At 41.2% G+C, this 27,429-nt stretch overlaps 1 protein-coding gene across 4 annotated transcripts; it reads left to right on the forward strand.

Moving 5' to 3' along the window:
* LOC149816025 (guanine nucleotide-binding protein alpha-2 subunit) lies at window positions 1–27,429 on the forward strand. 4 transcript variants are annotated; one of them, XM_089986639.1, is made up of 14 exons: window positions 1–181; window positions 1,188–1,435; window positions 1,598–1,670; window positions 1,985–2,022; window positions 2,118–2,207; window positions 2,361–2,438; window positions 17,727–17,834; window positions 17,957–18,058; window positions 22,943–22,998; window positions 24,094–24,228; window positions 24,371–24,464; window positions 24,537–24,596; window positions 24,672–24,751; window positions 26,788–27,429. In XM_089986639.1, exons 2-14 carry the CDS (start codon window positions 1,349–1,351, stop codon window positions 26,963–26,965), a joined length of 1,179 nt encoding a protein of 392 aa, XP_089842765.1. In that variant the 5' UTR covers window positions 1–181; window positions 1,188–1,348; the 3' UTR covers window positions 26,966–27,429. The 4 variants fall into 4 exon arrangements, with proteins under 4 accessions (XP_089842765.1, XP_089842767.1, XP_089842768.1 ...); XM_089986641.1 differs by lacking the exon at window positions 26,788–27,429 and adding an exon at window positions 26,477–26,582; XM_089986640.1 differs by lacking the exon at window positions 1–181 and having other exon boundaries at window positions 1,153–1,197; window positions 1,278–1,435.

Consider the following 27,429-nt stretch of genomic DNA (forward strand, 5'->3'; position numbering starts at 1 on the left):
CACAGTCACACACTATTTAATGCCCCCAAAATAGCCTCATTCCTTGCGGTGGGGCGCGACATTTCAGTAAAGAGGGAGGAGGAGCTCCTGTATCGAATCCCATGATCCAGGTAGGGGCGAGGGCGGGCTCGCACTTCCATCCCCCGCTCTTCTCTTCCCTGCATTCTGTGGTCCATCTCAGGTATCTCTTCTTCTTCTTCTTCCTCTCTTTCTTTTTTAGGGTTTTCTTTCTGCATTTCTTTTCTTTTTATTGCAACCGGTCGCTGGACATCGACCGGCGTCGTGGATCTGATGGTTCTTGTTGCTGTTGATCGTCTTCGTCACTGTGATTCGATTGCCTTTCGATTTCTTTTTCCTCTTTTACCGTCGGACTGATGTTATTAGGGAAATTGCTCGATCTGAGCCTTCAACTGTGAGAGTCATCAGGAGATTTGTGTGTTGATTTTAGGGTGTGCCTGTAATGCGTCTCTTCTCTAGGAAGATGCGCTACGTTTTTGTGGACGAGTGGAAATGCGTACCGATCGTTTCAATTGCGGGACCGATGCACTTTGTCTTTCTGTTTGATTGATTGATCGATTCAATTGTGTTTATGGACTTTTACCCGTCAATCGCTTTCTGCTTGCTTTCGGAGTCCATTGCATTCTTTGATAGGTTTGAAAATGGGTTCGTCGCGTTTGCACCTAATCCGTAGACGTCTAGGTCAAAAACGAAGATTCATCCACTTCAATTGATGGAGATTGCATCGATTGTCGGATATACCATGGCGATTGGGATATGAAGCAATTGGTGCTCTCATGAAAACTCAGACTGGCCCCACCCGTAGAGTGCAATTGTGGCGGCTCATTTATCGCGTACATACGCTGTATAGAGTAGTGGATGGCAATTATGGATTTGATTACGGGCTAAATTTGAAGTAATGTGGACCACCCAATTCTATCGTTCATTTGAAAACTACCTTAATATCCGGAGAATGCTTAATCGCGGCAGTATGTTGGTTCTTTAATGTGCTGAGAAATTAGGGTCCTATTGGTCCATACTTTAAACAAATAGGGTGATATCATTATGATATATAAATCAGCTGGTAAACCATCGTATACCAGACTCTTTCCATATGTCTGCATACACATGCGCAAGCATAACCTCATGCTCATGCGGACTATTTATTTCTTGCCTTTTTGGTTCTTCAGGGTTATCGCAGTGAGTATAGCATGAGTTGCCATCCGTATGTGATCCTAAATTGGAGGAATTGATCATATACTTATCTGGCTTCTCCTTAGGGAATTCTCCTTCCTTGTTGTAGAGAATCTGTGTCGGACCCTGTTGTGCGGTTGTGGACTGTAACAGTTCCATGCTTTCCATCGTAATTGAGAATATGGGCCAACTCTGTAGCAGGCAAAGATCTCTAACTGAAGCTGATGCTGAAGAAAGTGCTCAGGTTCGACTATTAATCTGGTATCTAGATGATGTACAACTTTTTTTTGGCTATAAACGTCGAGGATGCTGGGTATTTCAAATTTCAATTGCTTCAGCAGAGCGAGTGGTTTTAAGTTTTAATGCTTCTATTTTATTAAAGTGCAACAATGTGCTCTTTGTTCAGGCTGCAGAAATAGAACGGCGGATTGCTTTGGAAACAAAAGCTGAGAAGCATATACAGAAGCTTCTACTACTCGGTTAGATTATATGGAATCTACATGCTCTTTCTCTATTAAACATAAGTTCCTTCCTTTTACTGATTTATTATGACTCTTAAGAGTTTAAGCTTTGAGTTTCTTTGGAAATCTTATTGTGCTACACATGCATGCACACCCCCTCTTTTGTGACCATACAAAACTTCATCATCTGTTCATCCTAACCCTTAGAGGGTCATGTTTTGTGACTGCTGTGATGGATTGTTGACCTTCTTTTCCAATGTCTTTGCCCAATTATACTATTCAAACTATAATGGTACATGTTATGTTAAACATTAATAGTTATCTTGGATCAGGTGCTGGAGAGTCAGGAAAATCTACAATTTTCAAGCAGGTCAGATAGGTTTTCCTTCTTCAGTTGGAAAGCTGTAAGGTACCTAAATGCCTTGTTGTCAATCTCCTAACATTGTCTTTCTTTACTATATGCAGATCAAACTTTTGTTTCAGTCAGGATTTGATGAGGCAGAGCTTAGGAGCTATACACCAGTTATCCATGCAAATGTATACCAGACAATTAAAGTACGCAATACTAGAAAGGGTGTGTTGGTTGTGTCCCTTTTATGAGAAATAACTTTAGTGTCTGTTCTAAGTGCGTCTTTTTTCTTTTAATTTGATGTTGTTGCATGAACTGTGAGCTTTCTGTTGGAGGTTAACTAGAGATATTCTGCACAGATATTGTATGATGGCTCAAAGGAATTTGCTGAGAATGATGATGACTCCTCAAAGTATGTTTTGTCTCTTGAAAATAAGGTTTGATGATGCCTTATCTTTTAAGGTTCTCTTCTTCTTTCTTTACCTTCTATATCCATCTTATTCACTTTAGAAATATTTTCGCCTTTTACTTTGGGAGTTCGTTGGGAATCTTTTGTGTTTTCTTTATCTTCTGATTCTAAAGAAAGGTCACGCATAAGAATTGCATCTGCATATGACCAGTAACATGTCTACATCTTATTGCTATCTATTTTGCATATTTATCCATCCACCTGCTCAAAATTGCTTTCATAAAGCTATTGCTCGTGTGCTTAGTTTGTTCTTGAAATTACTGCTGCGACGATCTCTTATCCACATGATTGTTTAGGCTACATGATCATTGCTGTACACATGATTGTGTAGGCTGCATGCCTCAGGGAGTTTCACACCTCTTGGAACGATCACAACATCATGGAGTTGCTTTATCAGTAACTTGTGTTTTGATGTTTATTGTTTTGTGAAAAGGTGGTTTGGTGGACATTGGGGTATATAAAGAATGAAAAAGTTGCATTGCACCTTCTTGATGTAGATTTTTCTTGTTTCAAAAAGATCAATCGAAGGATCCTAAGCCTGTTGAGAAGTCTCCTTGACTTCCCTGCAAGATGCTGGAGACTTTGAGACAAATGGGACTAAGAAGTTGTTGGGATATTTGAGCAAACTGTCTATTCTCATTAAATTTTCTATGCTTTTAAGTATTATCTTATTTGTCTTATTAGATGCTCATGTGTACTTGTTAATTTTTTCTCTATTTTTTATGTTCTTCTAAAAACTTTTTATTTTAAGCACCCCTAGTATTGTTGGTGTGTTTCCTCTCACCCCCCTATACATATCCGTTATGCTATATGTACATAATGGCAGCTCCCAGCACAACATACCTATGCTGCTGCTGGTATTCCTACGTGCAGCTGCTGAGTGCTTCTAGATTGTACCATATATACAAGTAAAAATATTATAGGTCTTCTATGTATATTTTATATTCCCTATGCTTTTTAACATATTTTAGTGAAATTTTTGTACCTTCGTTCTCATTTATACTTCAAATATGATGAAAAAAGCATCAGGTTTCTCAGCATGGAAAATTCTCAAATAAACTAAAATATTTTTCTCTGAAAAATCTCTAAAATTATCAGCCTATATAATATTTAAAGTTTTTAAAAATAGAAAAAATAAAACAAAATATTTTAAAACATTGAAAAGAAAATCATGTTAATCTCGTGATAAAATTGTGATAGTTTGTAAACGTGTGATATTTTGACCAAAGTTTTAAGTAGCGTATTGTTACCCGTATCGGTCAGGCCCAAAGTTAGATATGTATCGTGGCGTATCATAAAAAATCATAATTTTTAATAAAAATATTCAAAAAATCTAAAAAATCAAGAAAATTCAAAAAAATAATAAAAATTCTAAAAAATCATAACACATGAAACAATGATGAATTGCACAAAATATAACCATAAAATCGCATATGAAGCATTTATATCTCTATGAGTTGCATAAGACATTATCAAACATTAACCAATATAGATAATATTGCATGCATATCTCACAGGAAGAATACAAAATATTAAATATCTTGCAATTAAGAACATGTCACACCACTCATACTTTCATATTATATATAAAAAATAAAATAATCAAGTTTATGAACACTTAAGTGTTAAATAACCAAGTTTTTTGAAAATATAACCTCAATCATCATCATTATCTTTTTCTTATTTTCCTGATTTTATGCGAGGGGTTGTGTGATTAGAAGTAGGGGGCTTATCTTTGTCATACACATCCTCCCAGGGCTGCGCATATCCCATTTCTACCTTACTCATCTTTTTTTCTTGTCTTTTTTTTTTTCAAACCAGTGAGTAATTGTTGGCATTGTCATTTCATGACATTTGGCAAATCCCTTGACACACAGGGAGCAACATGTGATGTATCCCGGCTAAATGATGCTCCAAATCGAGAGATACAACCCAAAATAATATGATGGCAATAATTGCATTCAATTTTTAATCGGTTTTCACTCAGTGCTTGAGTGCCGCATTGTCATGTTGGATCATTTGATGCCATATTCTCCTAAAAAAAATCAATAGGAAGCAAATAATACAAATTTCTTACCTTAGCCCACTCCCGTAAATGAAAAAAAGGATGAAAATGCACTCTTACGTGAGAAATCCTTAAAATCCCTCTCCCTTGTGCACAAATTGGCCCTCAAATCGCTCTCACGCCTCTTAGGGTGCATGGTTTCTCCTCTAAAGGCCGCTACACAAATGAGAGAATCACCCTAGGGAAGTCTTTAAAACCTAAAATTAAAAACGTCGAGTTTCAACCCTTTTAAAGTGTGCCAAACACATATTGTGCGATACACTTGTATGGTACGACTATGATACAATACGATACAGGGATGTATCGTACGATACAACCGATGCGGATATGATACACACTCATATCTTGATGCGAGTCTATGTCACATGGGTGCGGGTGCGGGGATTCGGCACTTCCAAAAAACCCGGGTGCGGGGGTGCGGCAGGGGCAAAAATGTAAATAAAAATATATATATAAGTGGGGTCCGGGGGTTCCCCCTGCGTGGGTCCAACTGCGCGGTCAGCGGGCGGGGGTCAAGGCAGATTCATCATAAGAAAAACCATACTCAGACTCGATAAAAACTACATGAACCAGACTCAGGCCATACCGGATAAACTACTATTTTTTATCATATTTACATTGAGAAATTGCGAGTCTTAATCGAAACTCAGGTCGGGTCTGGGTCTGACATAAAATTTCACAAACTATACTGGGATTAATCGAATCTTCGGGTTTGAATCCGAATCTTAATCAGGTCTTCTTATTTATTACCATACCTGACCTTATAAGGCTTGGTACGGGTCGGGTCCGGGTAAACCCGACCCGTTGATACCCCTAATCTAGACACTCAAAAGCTTCAAACAATGTGCAGAATAAACGAATAAGATAAGAAAGCTAAATCGACAGCTTCGTCTTTTAATAATTCAACCCTCGACACACTTTTCGGGTTCATCGCATACACGCTGCAGGACAAGCCTAGACCGATAGGAAACAGTAGACGCCTCTCTCTCTGCCCATTTCGTCTGTGCGTTCGGAAGAAAAATCAGGTTAACAGAGGGAGCAGATGTTAAATGGAGGCTCCTCAAAGCCATCATGAGCAGCAGTGACACCCGCAATGGAAATCCCACGTCAAAGAAGACCAGAGCGCTTTTTGCCCCCTGCAAAAACCCCTCAACTAGCATCGCCACGAGATGCGGTTCGCCTCTCTGCAGGTATTTCTTCTTCCCTTCTACCTACCTAACAATAACAAAGAAGGATAAGAAACACATCACTCGTTGGTTCTGGAATTTAAAAAAAAAAACCCAAAAAAAATGAACCAAAATGACACTGCACCCAGGGTCGGGTTGACCGCACCCGCACCCGCGTCGAGTCGCATCGACGCGGGTGTGGCACCCTGCTAGCCGAATCCCTGAGACATAGATGCGAGTGTGTATTGTATCTGTAAAACCCAGTTTTTAACAACAAAAAAAAAAATCTCGGACCCGGGTCGGGTCTGGACCCGACCCGGATCCAACCTGTGCCCAGCCCCTCGAAAACCCCTTTTCAGAGGGGCTGGTAGCCCACAGCAAAGGGGGGGGGGTCTCCGGCGACACAGGGGGCGGGCCCTGTGTGCGCCCCCTCCTTATTAAAAGGCGAGAGGGGAGAGGGGAAGGCTTATGAGCCTCCCCCGACCCCCCGACTCTCTCTCTCATTTCTCGTCTCTCCCCTCTGTCTCTGCTCTCTTCCCCCCGACTCTATCTCTCGTCTCTCTCTTTGCATCTTCGGCAAGCCCCCCTTCACGGCGGTCACCTCTCCGGCGAGCCCCCCTCCCCGGCGACCTCCCTTCCCTCAGCAGCCCAGGTAAGCCCCTCTTCTCCCCTTGTTTCCCTTCCCCCCTATTTTCTTCCTCTGATTCGCCGGAAGGCCGACAGGTGGCCGGCGGCCTCTGCCGAGCCTTCCTCCTCCCTTTTTTCGTCAGGCAAGGGGCTCCGCCCCCCTTGCCTTCCTCTTTTTCAGCAGGCAGGGGGTTCCGCCCCCTTGCCCTCATCTTCTTAGCAGGCAGGGGGCTCCGCCCCCTGCCCTTTTCATCATTCTGGCAGGGGCCAGGGGCCATGGCCCCTGCCCTTCCCTTTTCATGTAGGGGCCGATGGCCCCTACTCTTCTCCTTAAGAAAGGAGGCAGGAGCCTCCTGCCTCATCTCTCGGAAACCAAGCAGGGGCCAATGGCCCCTGTCCCTCTTTTAACCGACAGGGGCCTCTGGCCCCTGTCTCTTTTAAAGGCTCGACAGGGGCCTTTGGCCCCTGTGCTCCCCCTCCCTATTCATTTCCTTGGCAGGGGCCATCGGCCCCTTCCCCTTTCTTTTGAAAAGCTGGCAGGAGCCGAAGGCTCCTGCCCCTCCTTTCTTTAAAACCAGCAAGGGCCTCCTAAGGCCCTTGCCCCCCCTTTTGAAGACTCAGCAGGGGCCAAAGGCCCCTGCCCCTCTTACTGTTATCACGGCGGGGGCCGATGGCCCTTGCCCTCCTTTAGATATCCGACGGGGGCCGATGGCTTCTGCACCTATCTCCTTTAACGACATGGGTCATTGGACCCTACCCCGTTCTTTTTCGTAACTGTAGGGGCCGATGACCCCTGCATTGAGTTGCGGAGAAACCGAGTTTTCTTCCTATCTTTATTCGTTTTATGCATGCTAAACAACGTACTTTTGCAATGTTACGCAACAGAGCCCGTTCGCGCCCCGCGAACTAAACCAACGATCACCTACGCTCGTAGACGACTTCCTCGCAATACCCCAAGGTAGGAGAAGTTGCAAAAGGACTTAAATAATTAAATCAAGCTTAAATATTTAAAGATTGAAAGGACTTAATGATATATTTATATACATATACGTATATAAGTACACTTTTAAATCAAGGACGCGGTTTTGCGATTCTTGTCCTTTGCTTTCGCATTTCCTGTTTCTGTTTACCGTCGCGCTTTGCGCCCAGGCTTTTGCTTTCGTATTTACTACTTACTGTCTTTTAATTCAAGGACGCGGTTTCGCGATCCTTGTCCTTTGCTCTCGCATTTCCTATATCAGTTTGCCGTCACGCTTTGCGCCCAGGCTTTTGCTTTCGTATTTACTACTTACTGTCTTTTAATTCAAGGACGCGGTTTCGAGATCCTTGTCCTTTGCTTTTGCATTTCCTGTTTCCGGTTGCCGTCGCGCTTCGCGCCCAGGCTCTTGCATTTCGCATTATTGTCTTTCGTTTTTGCCTTGCCATCGACTCAGCGTATTCAGGAGGAATATTTATTCCACTATTTTACCCGATATGTTTTGAGAAAACCCTTGATCTGGGGCAAGATCAAGTTGTCGGGTGATGAGTTCATTTGTGAAGCCCATTTACCAAAACCAGTGTCATGACTTACATAGCACCCAGACACTGCATCATCGGATGTCAGATTCGAGAAAATCACATGCCATATGTTGGCAAGTTGTGTGTCGTTTTGAAAGATTTGAAATGTTAAAATAGCTTTTTAAAAACATTATATCTCTGCGAAACACATTCCCGAGGCTCCTATTAAGGACTTATATCCCTTTCCTCGTAAGTGTACTCTTGAACATGCAAGACATGTTAGTACTACGACGATTGGATGAGAGGGTCTTATGACCTCGATTAGTGCTTTGTGCACGTTGTTGAAAACACATAAAAAATAATGGGATCGCCTTCATAGGCAAGATGCTCGTTTTGGTCTAATGGAGCAGAGCATGAAGAATGAGGCAACGGTTAAAAAACCCCGTCGCGCTCGATTCAACCTGGCTTCGTCAAGAGAGAGGACGAAGGGTACCAACTCCGATGGACAGACCATTTATAGTTTTTTACGGGCAAAAGACCCGCCTTCCCCAGTCATCGGAGGTTAGGGGGGATTGGGGCTACAATAGTTAGCCTAACACTTCTGCAGAAGTTGGATGCATCCCTATCAGGCCTTGGGGACTTACTTTCTCGACCATCAGTCGTCTCCATAGGAATAGGATTCAGTCAGACAACCGAGGTATTTTAAAATACTTAATATAATGAACACTCAGCTTGGACTCGACTGTTTCGACTCACGTGCCATGTATGTACCCGCATGACCGGTTAACAAGTAATAACTAAATTGAGCATGCTCACTTTTCAGTTTGTTGTACTTAGCTTGTTCCTCCGGTCTATCTGCTTAGTTTGCTCATTACTACCTGCTGTATAAATTATCTATGCCTAATTTAGTTCTTTCTTTCTTTGTGCTCTCCTACTAGTTTTTCGCAAAACTAACCCATTTCATGGGTACAGGTGACGAATAGGTGCATCAGGCGATGGCGCGACTGCGAGATGATTTAAAGATCTACTGTTTCTGCTCGTAGTTCTTCTCCTAGACATTTTGGTTTTTGATACAGGTTTCCCTAGAGGAAATCCAAATTTTGTACAAACTTGATATTCTCTTTAAATAGAAGAAATGGTTTCCTAAGTATTATTGCAGATCGTCCATGGTAAATCTTTGTTCTCTCGCTAACGTGCCCAAGGTTGTCAAACCTATCCTTTTTCTTTTAAAGAAATCGTTTCCGCTGATTTTAAAAATAAACTCTGTAAAGAAAATGAATTTTTCAACTATTTCAAGGAAATTATAAGGTTCAAAATTTTGGGGCGTTACAACTTGGTATCAGAGTAGATCGAAAACAGTGATTCTTGGTCATCGAGCATCCGCATCGCGCTGTAAGTAACTTAATTTCTCTTTTTCTATACTATTAGACTAGAGTATACCTGACATGAGTATTTGAGGTTTTTCTTATTCAAAGAAAATGAACCCTTCGGATGGTGAGAGGTTGGGACGCAGAAGAGGCGCACGAAGAACGCGCTGTTGTCCAGTAAGGGGCAAAAGCTCTATGGTAGGAAGACTTGAGCGTTCGACTACCGGTTCAGAATGTTGGACCAGCAGGCCGCCCCCTCCCACTTTTGCGGATTCGTGGGGCTTTACGCTTCCGGATGCCTACCAAGCATCGCTAGCCACGACATGGGCAGCAGTGCACTTTCAGGAAGGAAGTCGCGTACCAAATCATGTTTTGGTTAATCGGCACACTTCTCTGGAATCCTCTGAAGCAAAATCTCTCTGGCAAGCCCAGATGGGGTGCGAATTCTGTGGTGAAGGACATACGATAAATAATTGTCAACTTAGAGAAGCATACGATAGAAGGGCGTCTGCAGCACAAGATCTAGAAGACACAACATCCTCAGTCCAAGGTACTTTTGACACACCATCGTGTGATGTACAAATATTACCCCTAGAGAGTGCTCAAGACGTCGCTCCACCCACTCATATGCCCTCCCCCAACTCACCAATATACACACCAACCCCAGACTCACCGTTGTACATATCGGATTCTCCGGTGTACACACCAGCTTCACCGCAATACATACCGGATTCTCCAGTGTACACTCCGACTTCGCCGGCCTATGCGCCGAATGCCTCGCCACATTACACCCCCACAACTCCTCTTCATGGGCAAGGAGTCCCGAATGAAGATTTACATCCTTTTCCCCCTCTGCGCGGGTTAAGGCGCACATGTATTGCAAGAGAGTACTTGAAGAAGTACTCTCATCATCCCTAAAGGAGATGAAACTCGTTGGTTTTTGTACCCGTGGGCAGTTTTTGCTTTTTGACTTTTTGTAAATGCCCTCTTGTACCAGCACTGCTGGGCTTTTGTAATCTCTATTACTCGGAAATACGATAACCTTTTTGATATTATTCTTCTCCTTCAAGTGTTGACTTATGTGTCATCTGGTTATTTTAAGGATGGTTCGAGGTTCGAACGAGGGTTCGTCTGACGAATGGTCAGATCAACGGGGATTCATCATGGATTCCCTGAGCGCATTGGCTAGCGCCATGCGAAATCAAGCGCACAACCAAATACCTACCCCAGAACCAAGTCACCATGTGGCAGTATCGTTTGAAAAGTTCTTAAAGCTCGATCCTCCAACCTTTACAGGCAAGCCCGACCCCGATGCAGTTGAAAATTGGATATTGGAAGTAGAGCGAGTATTCCAAGTTTTGGTAGTCCCAGAAGACAAGAAGACTCTTTATGGTACTTTCAGACTTTTGGGTGTCGCCCGCCATTGGTGGGACACGACGCGGAACATACAGTTCCCGACAACTTCATTTATTTCTTGGGAGTCCTTCAAAAAGGCTTTCTTGGAGAACTATTTTCCTCCTCGTGCAAGGGAGAGAAAAAAGGTGGAGTTCTTGGAACTTTGCCAAGGCATGTCAAGTCTGGTGGACTACATCTCCAGATTTCAGGAGTGGAGCGTTATTGCCCCAACTTATTCGAAGATGATCGGGAGCGGTCGGGGAAATTCATCCGCGGATTAAAGGAAGGACTCCGACCAAGGGTCCTAAACAGCATGCCATCAACTCTCTCTGCAGCTGTTGCTGCAGCCACTCTCCTGACCGAGGATTGGGAACGCTCCAAGAGCACCCAAAGCAAGAAGCTACCCGTTGCGGGTAGCGATCAAAAGAAATATCCTTCCGGCGGTCAAACCAAGCGACCGCCCTTTTTTCGTAAATAAGAAAGGTGAAAGAAAGCCATATCCTCCTTCAAAACGTCAGCGTCCTTAGGGCAACCCTCCCGCCCGGCAGCAGGCGGGCGATCTGCCCCAAATGCGGACGACCTCACCCTGGGCAGGCATGCCTTCTTCTTACAGGCGAATGCCTGTACTGTGGCAAGATGGGCCACTTTGCTCGCGAGTGCCGCAAGAAGGCGGCTGACGACCTCGGACAGAATGGTGGAGCACCTCTGCTCCCCCGACCACCGCCGCAACCGCAACAACAACAACATTCTTACCAGGCGCAGCAACCACAGTCCAGCGGCCAGAAGAAAGCCCCGGGACGCGTTTACACTGCCACGGTCGAACAACTGACCAAATGCGAGCTTGTGCAAGGTACCATCTTGATTGCTAACCAAGCAACTTTCGTACTCTTTGATTGCGGGTGCCACTCATTCTTTTATTTCCGTAAAATTTGCTGAACTCTTGCACGTACCTGTAAGTTCGTTAGATAATGCTCTCAACGTCTATAACCCGATCGGGAAAAACACTATTTGTGCGACCTACGTGCCAGCTTTGGACGTGGTCTTGGCGGATCGACATTTGCCGGCCTGCGTTATCCTTTTGGAGATGACCGAATTTGACGTCATCCTAGGCATGGATTGGCTGCACAAGTACCATGCTAAAATCTTTTGCCATGAAAGCAAGATTGTGTTGTCTTCACCAGGGATGCCTAAGGTGGAATTTAAGTTCGTAAAGGCGGTCCGTGCAAGCAAGTTGATTTCTTCTCTAAAGGCACAAAATTACCTGAGAAGGGGATGCACTGCCTTTTTAGTCAGTGTCGTCCAGTCCGGGCCGACGCAAGTTTCTATAAGAGATCTGGAGGTGGTTCGAGATTTTCCAGACGTCTTCCCAGAGGAGCTGCCAGGACTTTCCCCACCACGAGAGGTTGAATTCAACATCGAGTTGCTGCCGGGTACTGCGTCAATTTCTAAAGCTCCATACCGTATGGTGCCAGCCGAGCTCGAGGAACTCAAGAAGCAGCTACAGGAGTTGATGGATTTAGGATTCATTCGCCCTAGTGTCTCGCCTTGGGGAGCTCTTGTTTTATTCGTTAAAAAGAAAGACGGATCATTGCGGTTGTGCATCGACTATCGAATGCTCAACCAGGCCACAATAAAGAATAAGTATCCGTTACCGCGTATCGAAGATCTGTTCGATCAACTGCGGAATGCCAAGATTTTCTCAAAGATCGACCTTAGGTCAAGATACCATCAACTCAGAATTAAGGGAGATGATATCTCCAAGATGGCTTTTCGAACCAGGTATGGGCATTTCGAGTTTATTGTCATGCCTTTCAGACTCACCAACGCACCCGCAGCCTTCATGGACCTCATGAACCGTGTGTTTAAACTCTTTTTTAGACACCTTCGTCATCGTGTTTATCGATGACATCCTGGTGTACTCAGAGACCTGGGAACAATATCGCGAACACCTGATCATCATTTTGGAAACCTTGCGGAAGGAGCGTTTGTTTGCTAAATTCTCTAAAAGCGAGTTTTGGCTCAAGGAGGTTATGTTTTTGGGTCATGTTATATTCGAGAGAGGAGTATATGTGGATCCTGCAAAAGTGGAGGCCGTACTAAGCTGGCAGCAACTGAAGAATGTTCGTGACATCAGAAGTTTCCTTAGATTAGCTGGATATTATCGAAGATTTATCCAAGACTTTTCCAAAATCTCTCTACCTATGACAAAGCTGCTAAAGAAGGATGCTAAGTTCATGTGGGACGATTCGTGCGAAAACAGTTTTCAGTTGCTGAAGGAACGACTTACTACCGCTCCTATCTTGGCCTTGTCTTCAGGACAAGGCGGCTTCTTGATCTATACTGACGTTTCTGGGACAGGCTTGGGCTGCGTCCTAATGCAGAATGGTAAGGTGAGCCTACGTCTCGCGTCAACTTAAGATTCATGAGAAGAATTATCCGACTCATGACTTGGAATTAGCGGTTGTGGTGTTCGCATTGAAGATATGGCGACACTACTTGTACGGGGAACAATTCGAGGCTTTTACGGATCATAAGAGCCTCAAGTACTTGTTTTCACAGAAAGAGCTTAATATGAGGCAACGACGGTGGTTAGAATTTCTCAAGGATTACGATTTCACCCTTTCCTACCATCCAGGAAAGGCGAACGTGGTGGCTGATGCTCTCAGTCGTAAGGCTTCTAGCATTTTCGTCAACCTATTATACGTTGGTTAGAAGTTGATTGGGGATTTGGTCTCATGGAAACCGTTTGCAGTCTCGTCAAATTCTATCAGTCTTTCTAATCTAATAGCTCAATCTGAGCTATTAGCCAAGATCCTTGCTGGGCAAAAGACTGATGCGCAGTACGAGAAGCTGAAGGCTCGTACACAACAGACCGATACTTCTTTCCGACTTAAGGACGATGGAAGCATTTGGCTCAAAAATCGTCTTTGGGTCCCAGATGATCCTGTTTTGAGATACGAGATTCTCGTTGAGGCCCATAAATCAAAATATACGATTCATCCGGGAGGCACGAAGATGTTCAAAGACTTGCAACGCAGATATTGGTGGAGCGGGATGAAGCGAGACGTGGCCGAATACATCTCTAAGTGTTTGACTTGCCAGCAGATTAAGATCGAACATCAACGACCTGGCGGAGTGATGCAGCAGATGGAGATCCCACAATGGAAGTGGGAAGACATCACTATGGACTTTATCGTCGGTTTGCCAAGGACACGAAGAAAGAACGATGCGATTTGGGTGATCGTTGACCGACTCACCAAATCGGCTCATTTTCTTCCTATCCGTATTAGTCAGTCCTTAGACAGTTTGGCGGATCTCTACATTCGTGAGATTGTGAGATTGCACGGTGTTCCGATATCTATCATCTCCGATCGTGATCCGAGGTTTACCTCGAGGTTTTGGGGACAACTTCAAATCGCTTTGGGTACGAATTTAAAGTTCAACACCGCTTTTCACCCTCAGACAGACGGACAGTCCGAACGCATAATTCAGACTTTGGAGGACATACTGCGTGCGTGCATGATGGACTGGAAGGGAGAATGAGATTCTCATACCAGTCTGGCCGAATTCGCGTACAACAACAGTTATCACGCTAGCATCGGGATGGCCCCTTACGAGGCCTTGTATGGAAAGCCCTGTCATTCGCCTCTCTACTGGGACGAGGTTGGCGAGCGAAGGATGAAATCTCCTGTAGTGCTACAACACTACACTCAGCAGGTGCAGATGATATGTGAGCGACTCCGTACTGCACAGAGTCGGCAGAAAAGTTACCCGGATCCAATCCGTGCCCAGCCCCTCGAAAACCCCTTTTCAGAGTGGCTGGCAGCCCACGGCAGGGGGGGTCTCCGGCCACACAGGGGGCAGGCCCTGTGTGCGCCCCCTCCTTATTAAAAGGCGAGAGGGGAGAGGGGAAGGATTACGAGCCTCCCCCAACCCCCCGACTCTCTCTCTCATCTCTCGTCTCTCCCCTCTGTCTCTGCTCTCTTCCCCCCGACTCTATCTCTCGTCTCTCTCTCTCTTTGCATCTCCGACAAGCCCCCCTTCACGGCGGTCACCTCTCCGGCGAGCCCCCCTCTCCGGCGACCTCCCTTCCCTCAGCAGCCCAGGTAAGCCCCCCTTCTCCCCTCGTTTCCCTTCCCCCCTATTGTCTTCCTCTGATTCCCCGGCAGGTGGCCGGCGGCCCCTACCGAGCCTTCCTCCTCTCTTTTTCCATCAGGCAAGGGGCTCCACCCTCCTTGCCTTCCTCTTTTTCAGCAGGCAGGGGGTTCCGCCCCCTTGCCCTCATCTTCTTACCCCTTGCCCTTTTCATCACTCTGGCAGGGGCCATGGCCCCTGCCCTTCCCTTTTCATGTAGGGGCTGATGGCCCTCCTGCCTCATCTCTCGGAAACCAAGCAGGGGCCAATGGCCCCTGCCACTCTTTTAACCGACAGGGGCCTCTGGCCCCTGTCTCTTTTTCTGTCGAGCAAAGGCTCGACAGGGGCCTTTGGCCCCTGTGCTCCCCCTCCCTATTCATTTCCTTGGCGGGGGCCATCGGCCCCTGCCCCTTTCTTTTGAAAAGCTGGCAGGAGCCGAAGGCTCCTGCCCCTCCTTTCTTTAAACCTCTCCGGCGAGCCCCCCTCTGTCTCTGCTCTCTTCCCCCCCCTTTTGAAGACTCAGCAGGGGCCAAAGGCCCCTGCCCCTCTTATTGTTATCACGGCGGGGGCCGATGGCCCCTGCCCTCCTTTAGATATCCGGCAGGGGCCGATGGCCCTTGCACCTATCTCCTTTAACGGCATGGGTCATTGGACCCTACCCCGTTCTTTTTCGTAACTGTAGGGGCCGATGACCCCTGCATTGAGTTGCGGAGAAACCGAGTTTTCTCCCTATCTTTATTCGTTTTATGCATGCTAAACAACATACTTTTGCAGTGTTACGCAACGGAGCCCATTCGCGCCCCGCGAACTAAACCGACGATCACCTACGCTCGTAGACGACTTCCTCGCAATACCCCAAGGTAGGAGAAGTTGCACAAGGACTTAAATAATTAAATCAAGCTTAAATAATTAAAGATTGAAAGGACTTAATGCTATATTTATATACATATACGTATATAAGTACACTTTTAAATCAAGTACGCGGTTTCGCGATTCTTGTCCTTTGCTTTCACATTTCCTGTTTCTGTTTGCCGTCGCGCTTTGCACCCAGGCACGCGGTTTCACGATTTTTGTCCTTTGCTCTCGCATTTCCTATTTCAGTTTGCAATAGGAATAGGATTCAGTCAGACAACCGAGATATTTTAAAATACTTAACATAATGAACACTCGGCTTGAACTCGACTGTTTCGACTCACGTGCCATGTATGTACCCGCATGGCTGATTAACAAGTAATAACTAAATTGAGCATGCTCACTTTTCAGTTTGTTGTACTTAGCTTGTTCCTCCGGTCTATCTGCTTAGTTTGCTCGTTACTACCTGCTGCATAAATTATCTATGCCTAATTTAGTTCTTTCTGTCTTTATGCTCTCCTACTAGTTTTTCGCAAAACTAACCCATTTCATGGGTACAGGGGACGAATAGGTGCATCAGGCGATGGCGCGACTGCGAGATGATTTAAGGATCCACTGTTTCTGCTCGTAGTTCTTCTCCTAGACATTTTGGTTTTTGATACAGGTTTCCCTAGAGGAAATCCAAATTTTCTACAAACTTGATACTCTCTTTAAATAGAAGAAATGATTTCCGAAGTATTATTGCAGATCGTCCATGGTAAATCTTTGTTCTCTTGCTAATGTGCTCAAGGTTGTCAAAACTGGCCTTTTTCTTTTAAAGAAATCGTTCTTGCTGATTTTAAAAATAAACTCTGTAAAGAAAATGAATTTTTTAACTATTTCAAGGAAATTATAAGGTTCGAAATTTTGGGGCGTTACAGTATCGAGTTAGGTCATAGTTATGATATGTATCGTATCGTACCATATCGTACGGTGTGGTATGGTACAACATTGATTTTGACAATATCTTGATACTATTGGGGTTTTATGAATTTGAGAATATTGCGATAAAATCTCTGATATTTCAAAAATATTGCATATATACTATATCACATGGGTGCGGGTACGAGTGCGACACGGGTGCAGAGTAATTTTGAAAATTTTGGACACGGGGACATGGCTATATATATATATTTTTAAATATATATAACAATAATAAGATCCGACCCTGATACCGTCTTGGATCCGGTCCGGACCCGACCCGAGTCCAAATTAATTTTAATAAATGGACAAAAATAGACTCGGTCAAAGTTGTCCGAGTCCAAACTGTGGACAGACTCGGCTGCGGTGCGTTGACCGAGTCTGACACTTAGTTGACCGTGTCCGCCCTGTGTTCGAAGCCGCACCTGTGTCGGGGAGTGTTGACGTGGGTGCGTCGACCTTTTAGCCGAGTCTGTGTGACTTAGCATATATATATATATATATTTATATATATTTGAATTTGTTGCAAAGCTTTTTGTTTTAAAAAGATAGAAACTCCAATATAGCATGATGCACAAAAAAAAACCTGGAAATGTCACAAAAATGTTGTGCTATATTATTGTGATATTGTTCAGTAATTTTCTGATAAATTTATTTTTTTAATGCTCTACTTTTTAAATTTTCTATTATTTTTAACTTTTAAGTTCCTTGAGTTTTTTTGTTAAAAGCTACCTATTTTTAAATTCTGTAAAGAAAAATGCTTGCTGATACTATTGCAAGACATATTTGTGACTGATCACAAATAATAATTTTGTGATGGATGGTTTAGTTGTAAGTTTGGATAACCCAAGAATGCTAGTGCAGGTCAAGGAAATTAAAGTTTAATAATGTTGGATGTGTTTGATTCTGAAGTTCTGAGCTCTAAATGTTCTTTGTACAGGTTTGCAGTCTATGCAGCTTTGATAGGATGTATATTGATTGTTGTTAGACATGTACTATCTGTTGGTGGCGTTTCCAACCTTTTGTTTGTTTGGCTTGTCTTTCATCAGTGTTCAATTTGTATGTTGTTGATACTTGATACTTACATATTTTAATGCCTCTTGTATTTCTTCATTGTAGTTTGGACCTATGAGTCTAAATTATATTTTTTGCCCTTTGAAATGCATACTAAATGAGCTTTTAATGTTTAATAGGAGATTGGAGAAAAACTATCTGAAATTGGAGGCAGGCTAGATTATCCTCTGTTGACAAAGGAGCTTGCCCAGGAGATAGAGACTTTATGGAAGGATCCTGCAATTCAGGTTCCTGATATTTCCAGTTAAATTAGCTTTAATTTCAGAAATCTGCCAATGCCACATTTCAATGATCATTCCTAGCTCATGATAAATGTGATTTTCTAACTATCACTGTTACATTCTTATAGGAGACTTATGCTCGAGCAAATGAACTTCAAGTTCCAGATTGCACACTGTATTTTATGGAGAACTTGCAGAGATTATCTGATGCCCATTACACACCAACAAAGGTTTCAGTCATCAAACATGCTTGCTGACTCAAATATTTCCTTCTTGAGCTCACTGCATGAATGCAATATATTTGTTGATGAATTGATGTTGAGGAGCCTTGCAGACCTAGCTGATAAAACAAACTCTTATAGCTGATAACACAATTTGTTGAAAACTGTTGAATGATCTTGATCCAGTTTGGATGGAGGCATAATAAAATCCCATTACTGGGTCCGAGTTTGATTAGTGTATCCTCTTCGGAATTAGATTTACATGTAAAACTTGGTCAGACTTGGATTTTATTTGGTTTTGAAAACCTCATGAAAGACTTGACCATTTATCTAATGAGATATTAAAATAGCCCACTAAATCTTCTTAAACGTATTCAGTTTGCTCAGTTATACAACCCAAATGTGGATTGTTGACAACACTCTGCATGAAAGATGTTTCTGATCTCTTACATTTTTTATGTTTCTCTTAACCATTTTGCAGTGACCTTATGTTGGTTGACATTCTTGATTCTTGATATCAATATTCCAGTTTTTTCCCAAGATACAAGTTATTAATCTTTCTGCCTTGGGGGTTAAATATGTTGTTTAAATCTTGCTATACTGGCTGTTTTCTTTTTAGCTATTTGATCACTAATATTTTCTCCAGAATACAGGTTTATGATAGCAGTGATTCATCAAAGAGGAAATAATAGAATATTGGAGTGGATGTAGGGATCGTAAATGAGCCGAACGAACCAAACAAGGGCTGTTCGGGCTCAGCTCGTTTACAGCTGTCACATGGATACAGCTGAGGATATGGGGATACAACCATTTTTATGAAGTTCTCAATATGACTTGTATACAAAGGGATACAGAACTTGGGTTAAAATGGAGTATCTGTGTGACATAGGTTTACAGCCATATTGTTTTCATGCTCGACTCTTATGGTTTGTGTGAGCCGACCTCAGCTTGTATGGGCCTGAGCCAAACGAGCCGAGCCTGAGCTGGCTTGCCTAAATAAAAAAATGTATTTTTGGTTCACAGTGAAAATGGATCCTTGACTTGGATACAAGTATACCCAACCACCCAATTGAACTAACATGATTTTTTAATACATATGGTACACCAATGTTGTCCGTATTGTATCGATGCAAGAGATTGATACGATCCACACCCGTATCTTGATATGAGTGTGTATCGTATGATACAATGTCATATCGTACCACATCGTACGATACGGTGCCTGCAGACTTAAAAATGGGCAAAACCGTTCCTTTATGTTTTGGGGTTTTAAAAGCTTTTGAGGGACAAAACCCTCATTCATATAAAATATACCGTAGAACTTTCCACGCATCCTAGGAGTCGTGAGACCGTTTTGGGGGCCGATCTTTGCACCAAAGAGAGGGCTTTCGTGATTTCATTAAGTAAAAGTGCATTTCCATTGTTTTTTTAACCAAAGAAGTTGGTTAAGGTAAAAACCATTTTTTCACTCAAAAAAATGGGTTAAGGTAAAAAAAATTTATTATGAGTAAAATTACAAAGCTACACTCCAAATTTTTTTCGCCTGAGAGCATTGCCCTTTGTCAACTTACCACAAAGTTGGATCCATGAAAATTAAATATTTATATCAAGGTAGAAATCAGACTTCACACTCCTCCAACAAAGATGACATCAAATGATCCGGCATGACAATGCAACACTTAAGTAATGAGTGAAAACCGATTGAAAATTGAGTGCAACTATTGTCATAATATTTTTGTTTATATGATATGAAAGTATGAGTCTTGTGGCATGTTCTTAATTACAAGAATTTAATATTTTGCATTGTTCTTATGAGATAGTTGATGTTTGATGATGTCTTATGCAACTCATAGTGACATAAATGCTTCATATGTGATTTTATGGTTGCATTTTGTGCATTTCATCATTGTTTTGTGTGTTATGATTTTTTAGAATTCTTACTATTTTTTATTTTTTTTAAATTTGTATTTTTTTTCAAATTTTATGATCTTTTATGATATGATACGATAAGTATCTTATTTTGGGCTTGACTGATACAGTTACAATACGAATATTAAAACCTTGTGGTACACAACATTCTATATAAGCTATCTAAATGAGTCTCTACGAGACGAGCCGAGACAAACACCCCCTGTTTGTGTGCTCGACTCGGCTATATATAATGAGTGAGCTTGTCCTCTGCTTTCCATCCCAACAAACCAAACACAAATAAGCTTAGCACCAGCCGAACCGAGCCAAGCCACGAGTTGTTCAGTTTGTTTACCAGTCCTAAGTGGATGAACAAAATTATAAATTATATAAAAATGGGAAAGAATTATGGTCCTGAAATAGAAGCCCGTTTCAGTCACTGTTTATAGGACTGATTTTCTGACCGTGTTATCTACACACTGACACAAGTGTTGATCTTGACACAAAAACTGAGTATGTACAAGCCAAAACTTAGGGAACTAGATACAAGGATGTGGCTACATATGACATTATGAATTTTAAACTATACAGGGAGAGGGTTTCATATCTATTTTGACGATTCTCAAATTTAGTCTATCAAGATGGTTTAGTTTTAGAGAAAAATAACATAATCAATCGTAAAAAATACAGTACAAAGAAAGGTTGGGTACCTATATGGAGCATCCCAAAAAGTGTTGGACACTCCATGAACTGAGAACCTGGACTGTCTAGAAGTGTCCAGACTCCAGAGACTGTGAGTGTTACCAGATGTTCGAAACTGATAAAGCTGGCTGGTAGGAGCATCCAAGTAGCATGCCATGATGCCAAATGTGTTACCACACTGGGAAATCAATACAAAGAGGAAAGAGAAAAATCACTGTTATTGATGTTTAAGCAAAATGAGTCGAACAAAAGAATTGTGAGTAAAACCACTTTGCCCTTTTCTTCCTAAAAAGGGGAACTAGTACCTCCTCTCCCCCACCCCCATGCATGTCGTAGCACTATAATATCAGAATAAATTAAAATTACAAATATCTTTGTTTTAAAGCAACAGTAAATTTTAAAACATTGTTATAGCTTAATAAACATACAAATAATTTTAAAAGAGTCTAATAGAGAAGTTAGTTGTTCTGGTGTTCAACTCAAAATAGTACTACTTGTAAACGTTTACAGCAATTCATGTATGAAGGTTGCTTTACTTATGTTTTAGAGCCTTTGTTTAGCAACTTTTTGTTTGGTCTTGATTAGTGCTTTTGTAAGTTTGGTGACTCCTATGCTAGGAGTTGGTATTATACCGCCATGGGCTTCTGAACTTGATAAGTTCCATCCTATAGGGCTTTTAGTATAACCTGTACCTGACAATACCTTGCCTGGTAATTGCTGGTGTTGGGTTTAAGCCCAAATCTTATTGGGTTTGGGCATAAAGCAAGGTCCATGGCCCACCCATTGACTTGTGAAGCAGGGTAAATTGGGTTAGGTTGGGCTTGAAAGTTCTTATTTTTTATTTTTTATTCCTTTTTAGTTTTAAACTAGGCATTGGGCTGGCATGTCTGGCTCTTGGGTATACCCAAACACAACTCAGTAAGTTTCGGGTTGGGTTTAGGCTGGTTGTTACCAAATCAAGCCCAAAAAATCTGGTCCTAACCTTTCTAGGGTACCAGTCTGGCTTAGCGGGTTGTCCACCCCTATTCTGCATAAACCATGATCTTTGAATTGGTAATTGGCTCAAATAGGTCTTGTTTTGATCTAGGTGGCCTTGGATGGGCCACAAACATTGACCACAAATCTCAAAACAGAATCGGTTAAAATCATGTTAGAATTACGGGTACAAATGGATTGGGTTCGATTGAAAATCTGATCCAAAGATAACGCATCAATCTTGGATATGGACCTTAAAATAGAATCTGAATGTGTATTTGGAGCAGATATGGACATATTTGATCAGACTTTTGCCTAATTGAATGCGATCAACATTTTCATTTGGATATATATTTGCATATGGAACACATTCAATCTGTTTGTTCCTTTCACAAGTAAAATGCATGCTTTCAACCTATTTTTACTGTATCCAGTATCTCAATCTTTTGCTGATATCCAGATTAAACTCAATAGAGTTGAATCTGTCCAATTAAGATCTGAATTTAGGCATTTTTGTCTGAAATTCAGGTTCAAATCAAGCAGCATCCAGCCCGTATGTGATCCATTTGCCCCTCTAGTTAAACATTTGCTATGTAATGAAAATAGGTGATAAATGGAATTTATTGCAAATTTATAGGATTCTCATGTTCTGTGAATATATCATGATAAATGGTGCTAAATTCATGTGGCTGATATTTGTGATTGTGGTCGTTGGTTGACTCATTAGTCTCTCAAACATTGGCATGGACAAATATTGAACATTGGAGACCACTTAATTCTCATCCTTGGCAATATGCTAATGTAGACATACTAAAACCCCTTAAAACATATGCATGCATTTAAGTAGAACTTATTCATCATTTATCACTGCACAATTGTTGTTCTTGTCATTGATAGAAGTGTTCCTTTTACTATTCTTAGATGTTATAGGCTGCATACTTTTTCTAGTCCAATGTTATTGTTGCTCAGCCGATTCCATATAAGAATTTATAAAAGAATTCTGTACCCAAACCATACATGCCCTTATCCTATTTCCTGTGGTTAATAAGTAAAATATTGCTTAGATGCCTGGTACATATGCCTCATATATTTTGTTTTTAAGGTTTAAATTGGTAAACTGTTGTTTTCCATAGTTGTTGAGACTTGAGAGCTCTGGGTGGTTAATGGTTAAGCTCAATAATAATATTAAATGTTGTGTGAGCTCTGTTCTGCATAGAACCACCAGTTGCTGTCTTTGCACTATATAAAGCTTCTCTTAATGATTACATTGTTATTAGGCTTGTTGACTATACTTATTTAGCTTTACAGGATGATGTTCTTTATGCTAGAGTTCGAACTACAGGGGTTGTAGAAATACAGTTCAGGTAACTTTCTCCTGTCACCATTCCAAGATTCTTCACTCCTATTTATTGGGTTTAATTTCATCATTTCTTTATCTGTCCGCTCCTTTAATATCTGATTTATAATTAAGCAAATTGTTATTCGTTATAAACAATATGTGAATTGCATTCTTGGCTTGGAAAGTGATTATGAAAGGGCATGACATCGATACTATTTATTCAAACAGAAGCTTGCTTCTATTTGTTATATACCTTTGCTTGATTACAGCTCTTCAACAATATGGAATTGGTTTACTTGAAGAAGTAAAAGCAGATAGTTGGTTTTTCATGTAGAGAATCTGATTTACTGCATGTATATTGATATAGATGTATGATTAAAGGTATTGTCAGAAGAAATTGGTTCAGCATTTTGCTTCTACTTGATCTTGCAATGATTGGTTATTTATATGGAAGACAAAGCATATTGGATTTATCCTAGCACTATACAGGGAAGATGGCTGTATTAGTGACAATCATTTTGTTTATGCCTTTATGGGTAAGTGGGATGTTAATGTGCTGAATAGAAGGAACAGGAATTCACCTTGTTTGTTGATAAGTAGTACACTTTAATTGGTTGGTTCCTATTGCAGGATCTTGCTTTTCTTTTCTTTTCTCTAGAGTGCTTTGTTAATAATTGGTCTCTATTTTTGTCCTTGTATAATGCATAGTCATCTTCTTCGCTCACTTTTGATTTATGATTTGTGGCTTCTCCTAAAACAACTCTCTCTCTCTCTCTCTCTAGACTTCTTTCCTTTTTTATTTTCTATTCAATGAGATACTAAAAGTTTATATAAATAATTCTTGGAACTATTGTTTCCATGCATCCATCCATACATATTGACGTGTTGTGGAGAAATATCATATGATTTTTCCTTATTGTTTTTCTATTCAATGATGTATGCTAAAAAGAATTCTGAACAATTTTTTGAACCTGTTCGGACAAACCAATTTTTGTGATTAGTAGCACTAAAACTCATGACCAAGTTTCTTGTCCTTTTCTCATTTTTGCTTTTTCCTTTTCCACACATCCATGAGATTTCTCATAAAGCATAAAATGCTGATTAGAATGTTTCTTTGCAGTCCTGTGGGCGAGAATAAAAAGAGTGGTCAAGTTTATGGGCTTTTTGATGTTGGAGGCCAGAGAAATGAGAGAAGAAAGTGGATTCATCTATTTGAGGGTGTTACAGCTGTAATTTTTTGTGCAGCTATTAGCGAGTAAATAACTGGTCCTCTTGTATTCTATAATCATTTCATGACAAAAGTACTCTTAACTTTCTGGAGTACTTAAAATATCTACAGATGAAAAAAAGGAATCTTGAATTGCTTCGAATTGATATTCTTCTGTTTAATGGTCCAGGTATGATCAGGTACTGTTTGAGGATGAAAGCAAGAACCGTATGATGGAAACCAGGGAGCTTTTTGATTGGGTTCTACGGCAACGATGCTTTGAGGTTTTCTGCTGATGACAAGTTTCATGTTATAACATTGAGAATTTTTAATTCTGACATTCATTTCTTGTGCAGAAAACATGCTTCTTGTTGTTCCTAAACAAGTTTGATATATTTGAGAAGAAAGTTCCGAAAGTGAGTTTCATCATTCAGAAATCCCATTATGCAAAGTACTTCCATTGCAAGTTTCCAACTTTTCAAGTTATGCAGGTGCCTCTAAGTGTTTGTGAGTGGTTCAAAGATTATCAGCCCGTTTCATCAGGGAAGCAAGAGATTGAACATGCATACGAGTAAGTGAACAATTGTATCCTTTTTCTAAATTCACTGATCAACTTCTAATTATAGTAGAGTCTGGGATGCTTTTGATTTCATCTTGGGCTTTCTATTTTGGCATTTTAATTTTGTTGAGGTATGTAAAATGGGTGCTTCTGCACCCCCAAAGCACCTGTGTAGCACCTGCACCCGCACCCACACCTATGTGACATAGGTCCAAAGTTGTTGGAGTTAAAAAAATTTATAACTTGTGTGTATATAAGTGTATAATCTGTGTGTGTGTGTGTGTGTGTGTGTGTGTGTGTGTGTGTGTGTGTGTGTGTATAGTGAAGGGGGATCATCCAACCAAAGGAAGGTACAAAATCTACAACCAACGGTGATCAACGGCATTCCTTCTCTAACGATCGAGTTCTTCATATATTGGACTTTTTTCATTTATTTAGTAAGCAACATGTTTTAGATTATGAATTTTCGATATTTAGATGCATTTTTTGAAGCACTAAAAAATGACAGCCCACAATACTTCGTATTGTGAAATTTTAAATGCATTGTGAGCCACCAATTTTTCACATTTTGAAAAGCATGTCTAGATGTCGTAAAATCTGTGTAAAGCATATTTCTTACTAAATAAATTATAAAGAACAAATATATAAGGTCTGATCAGTGAAACACTCAAACATTGAAGAAGGGGAGCCGTTGGTTGTAAATTTTGGACATTTCTTTTGGTTGGACGTTCCCCTTCCCTATATATATATATATATATATATATATATATATATATATATATATATATATATATATATATATATATATATGCACCCTGTCCAAGTTTTAGAAATTGTTGTGTCACACCCACATCTGTACCATGTGACAGGTTTTATTTGACAGATCTTGGTTGCCCGTGACATGCTTTTGAATGAGCAGGTAAAAGTATTTCTTGGAAATGCTAAGTAGCTTCTCAAATAGCATTCTGTGAGAGTGTTCAGATGTAGTTAATCAACCTCAGGGTGCATGCATGCACACACACACAAAAAAAGCTTGCAGTATACTCATTTTCGGTAATGGGTATTCTCACATAGGGCACAGTGTTAAAGTCAGGGCATACGTCTTGGAGGGTAAAGCTTGTATCCTATGTCACAGGGATTCGGCTAGCAGGGTGCCGCACCGGGTGTGGTCAACCCAACCTTGGGTGCAGTCAACTCACCCAGGGTCATTTTGGTCCAATTCTTGGACTTAAAAAAAAATTGCCAAGAATTTTTTTTCCCTATATGTCACAGGGATTCTCCAACTAGGTGCCGCACCCGCACCCGATGCGGTCAATGCACCCAGGGTCATTTATGTCCAACTTTTGGACTTTATATATATATATATATATATATATATATATATATATATATATATATATATATATATATATATATATATATATATATATATATATATAATTTTTTATATTTTTGCCGCACCCCCGCACCCAGGTTTTTTGAAAGTGCCACACCCCCCCCACCCGCACCCGCACCCATGTGACATAGCTTGTATCTATGGCATCACAGAAATTTGTTTAGATTTTGTATTGGAAACAATTTATGATACACTGAGGAGCTGAGGAAAAAGAAATCTCCAGGTCTGGAGTTTTCAGAAATTCAACCTGCACTGCATTTTTGTGATCTGCTTTATAAAGTAAAGGTGTGAGCGATCTTCCTAGTGCTTCACCAAACTAATTGGTCATTCATATGTGACAGCATAAAATTCACTGGACTTGACCTGCAGTGACTAATCAGAACCAGTATAGGCACAAGACATGAAAGAATGTGACAAGGCTGTGCTGAAATTAACTAAACAATTCCATCAAAGGAAAAACAAGGAAAATCACTAATGAAGATAAATCAGGCCAGATGTGTTTGTTTCCTATTTCACATTTAATGATGCATGCTTTATGAAATTGGTTATTGGATTTATAATCATTTACCTAGTTTCAAGATTATATAAATGCATTGCCATTCCACCTATGTCTGTGATGAGCTTGTATATCTGAGCTAGACTTCTTTGACAGATTTGTGAAGAAGAAATTTGAAGAGTTGTACTTCCAAAGTAGCAGTCCAAACCATGTGGACCGGATTTTTAAGATATACAGGACAACAGCACTAGATCAAAAGCTTGTAAAGAAAACTTTCAAACTGGTGGATGAGACTTTGAGGAGGAGGAGCTTAATTGAAGCAGGTTTACTATGAATCAAGCACATCCACAGGTGAAACCCATTGAAAAAATTGTCAAATTGCCACCAGAAGCACAGTGAAGCACTCTGCTGTGGCGACCCATTTGTGATCCTATGTCTGTTGCCTTGTTTCTTTTCCCTCCAAATTTTGGGTTGGGATCTTTAGTCATATAAGTGAAGTCTTCTGAGTGAAAGACGGCAGAAATTTTCTCTCTAACCTGTTGATTTCTATTGAGGGATGTGATGTGTATGTTCTTGTAGGTCCGCAATTGGTTCCTTTTCAAGTATTGGAAGTGATTACGGTTTCCTGCTTGCTTTCATTTATTTTAGTGAACATGGTCTGGAGGGTCTTGTGAATGGCCATAGATTTTGGTTTACCACTCCTAGTTTTGAGAGGTAACCCGCCATCTAATTCGAGAACCATCGTTTACAGCTATTTAAAGATATTTATTATAGTAAGATAGTTTTGTTATCTTCAAA

This window comes from Nuphar pumila, chromosome 14, assembly GCF_984573655.1.
Source record: "Nuphar pumila chromosome 14, dmNupPumi1.hap1.1, whole genome shotgun sequence".
NCBI lineage: Eukaryota > Viridiplantae > Streptophyta > Magnoliopsida > Nymphaeales > Nymphaeaceae > Nuphar > Nuphar pumila.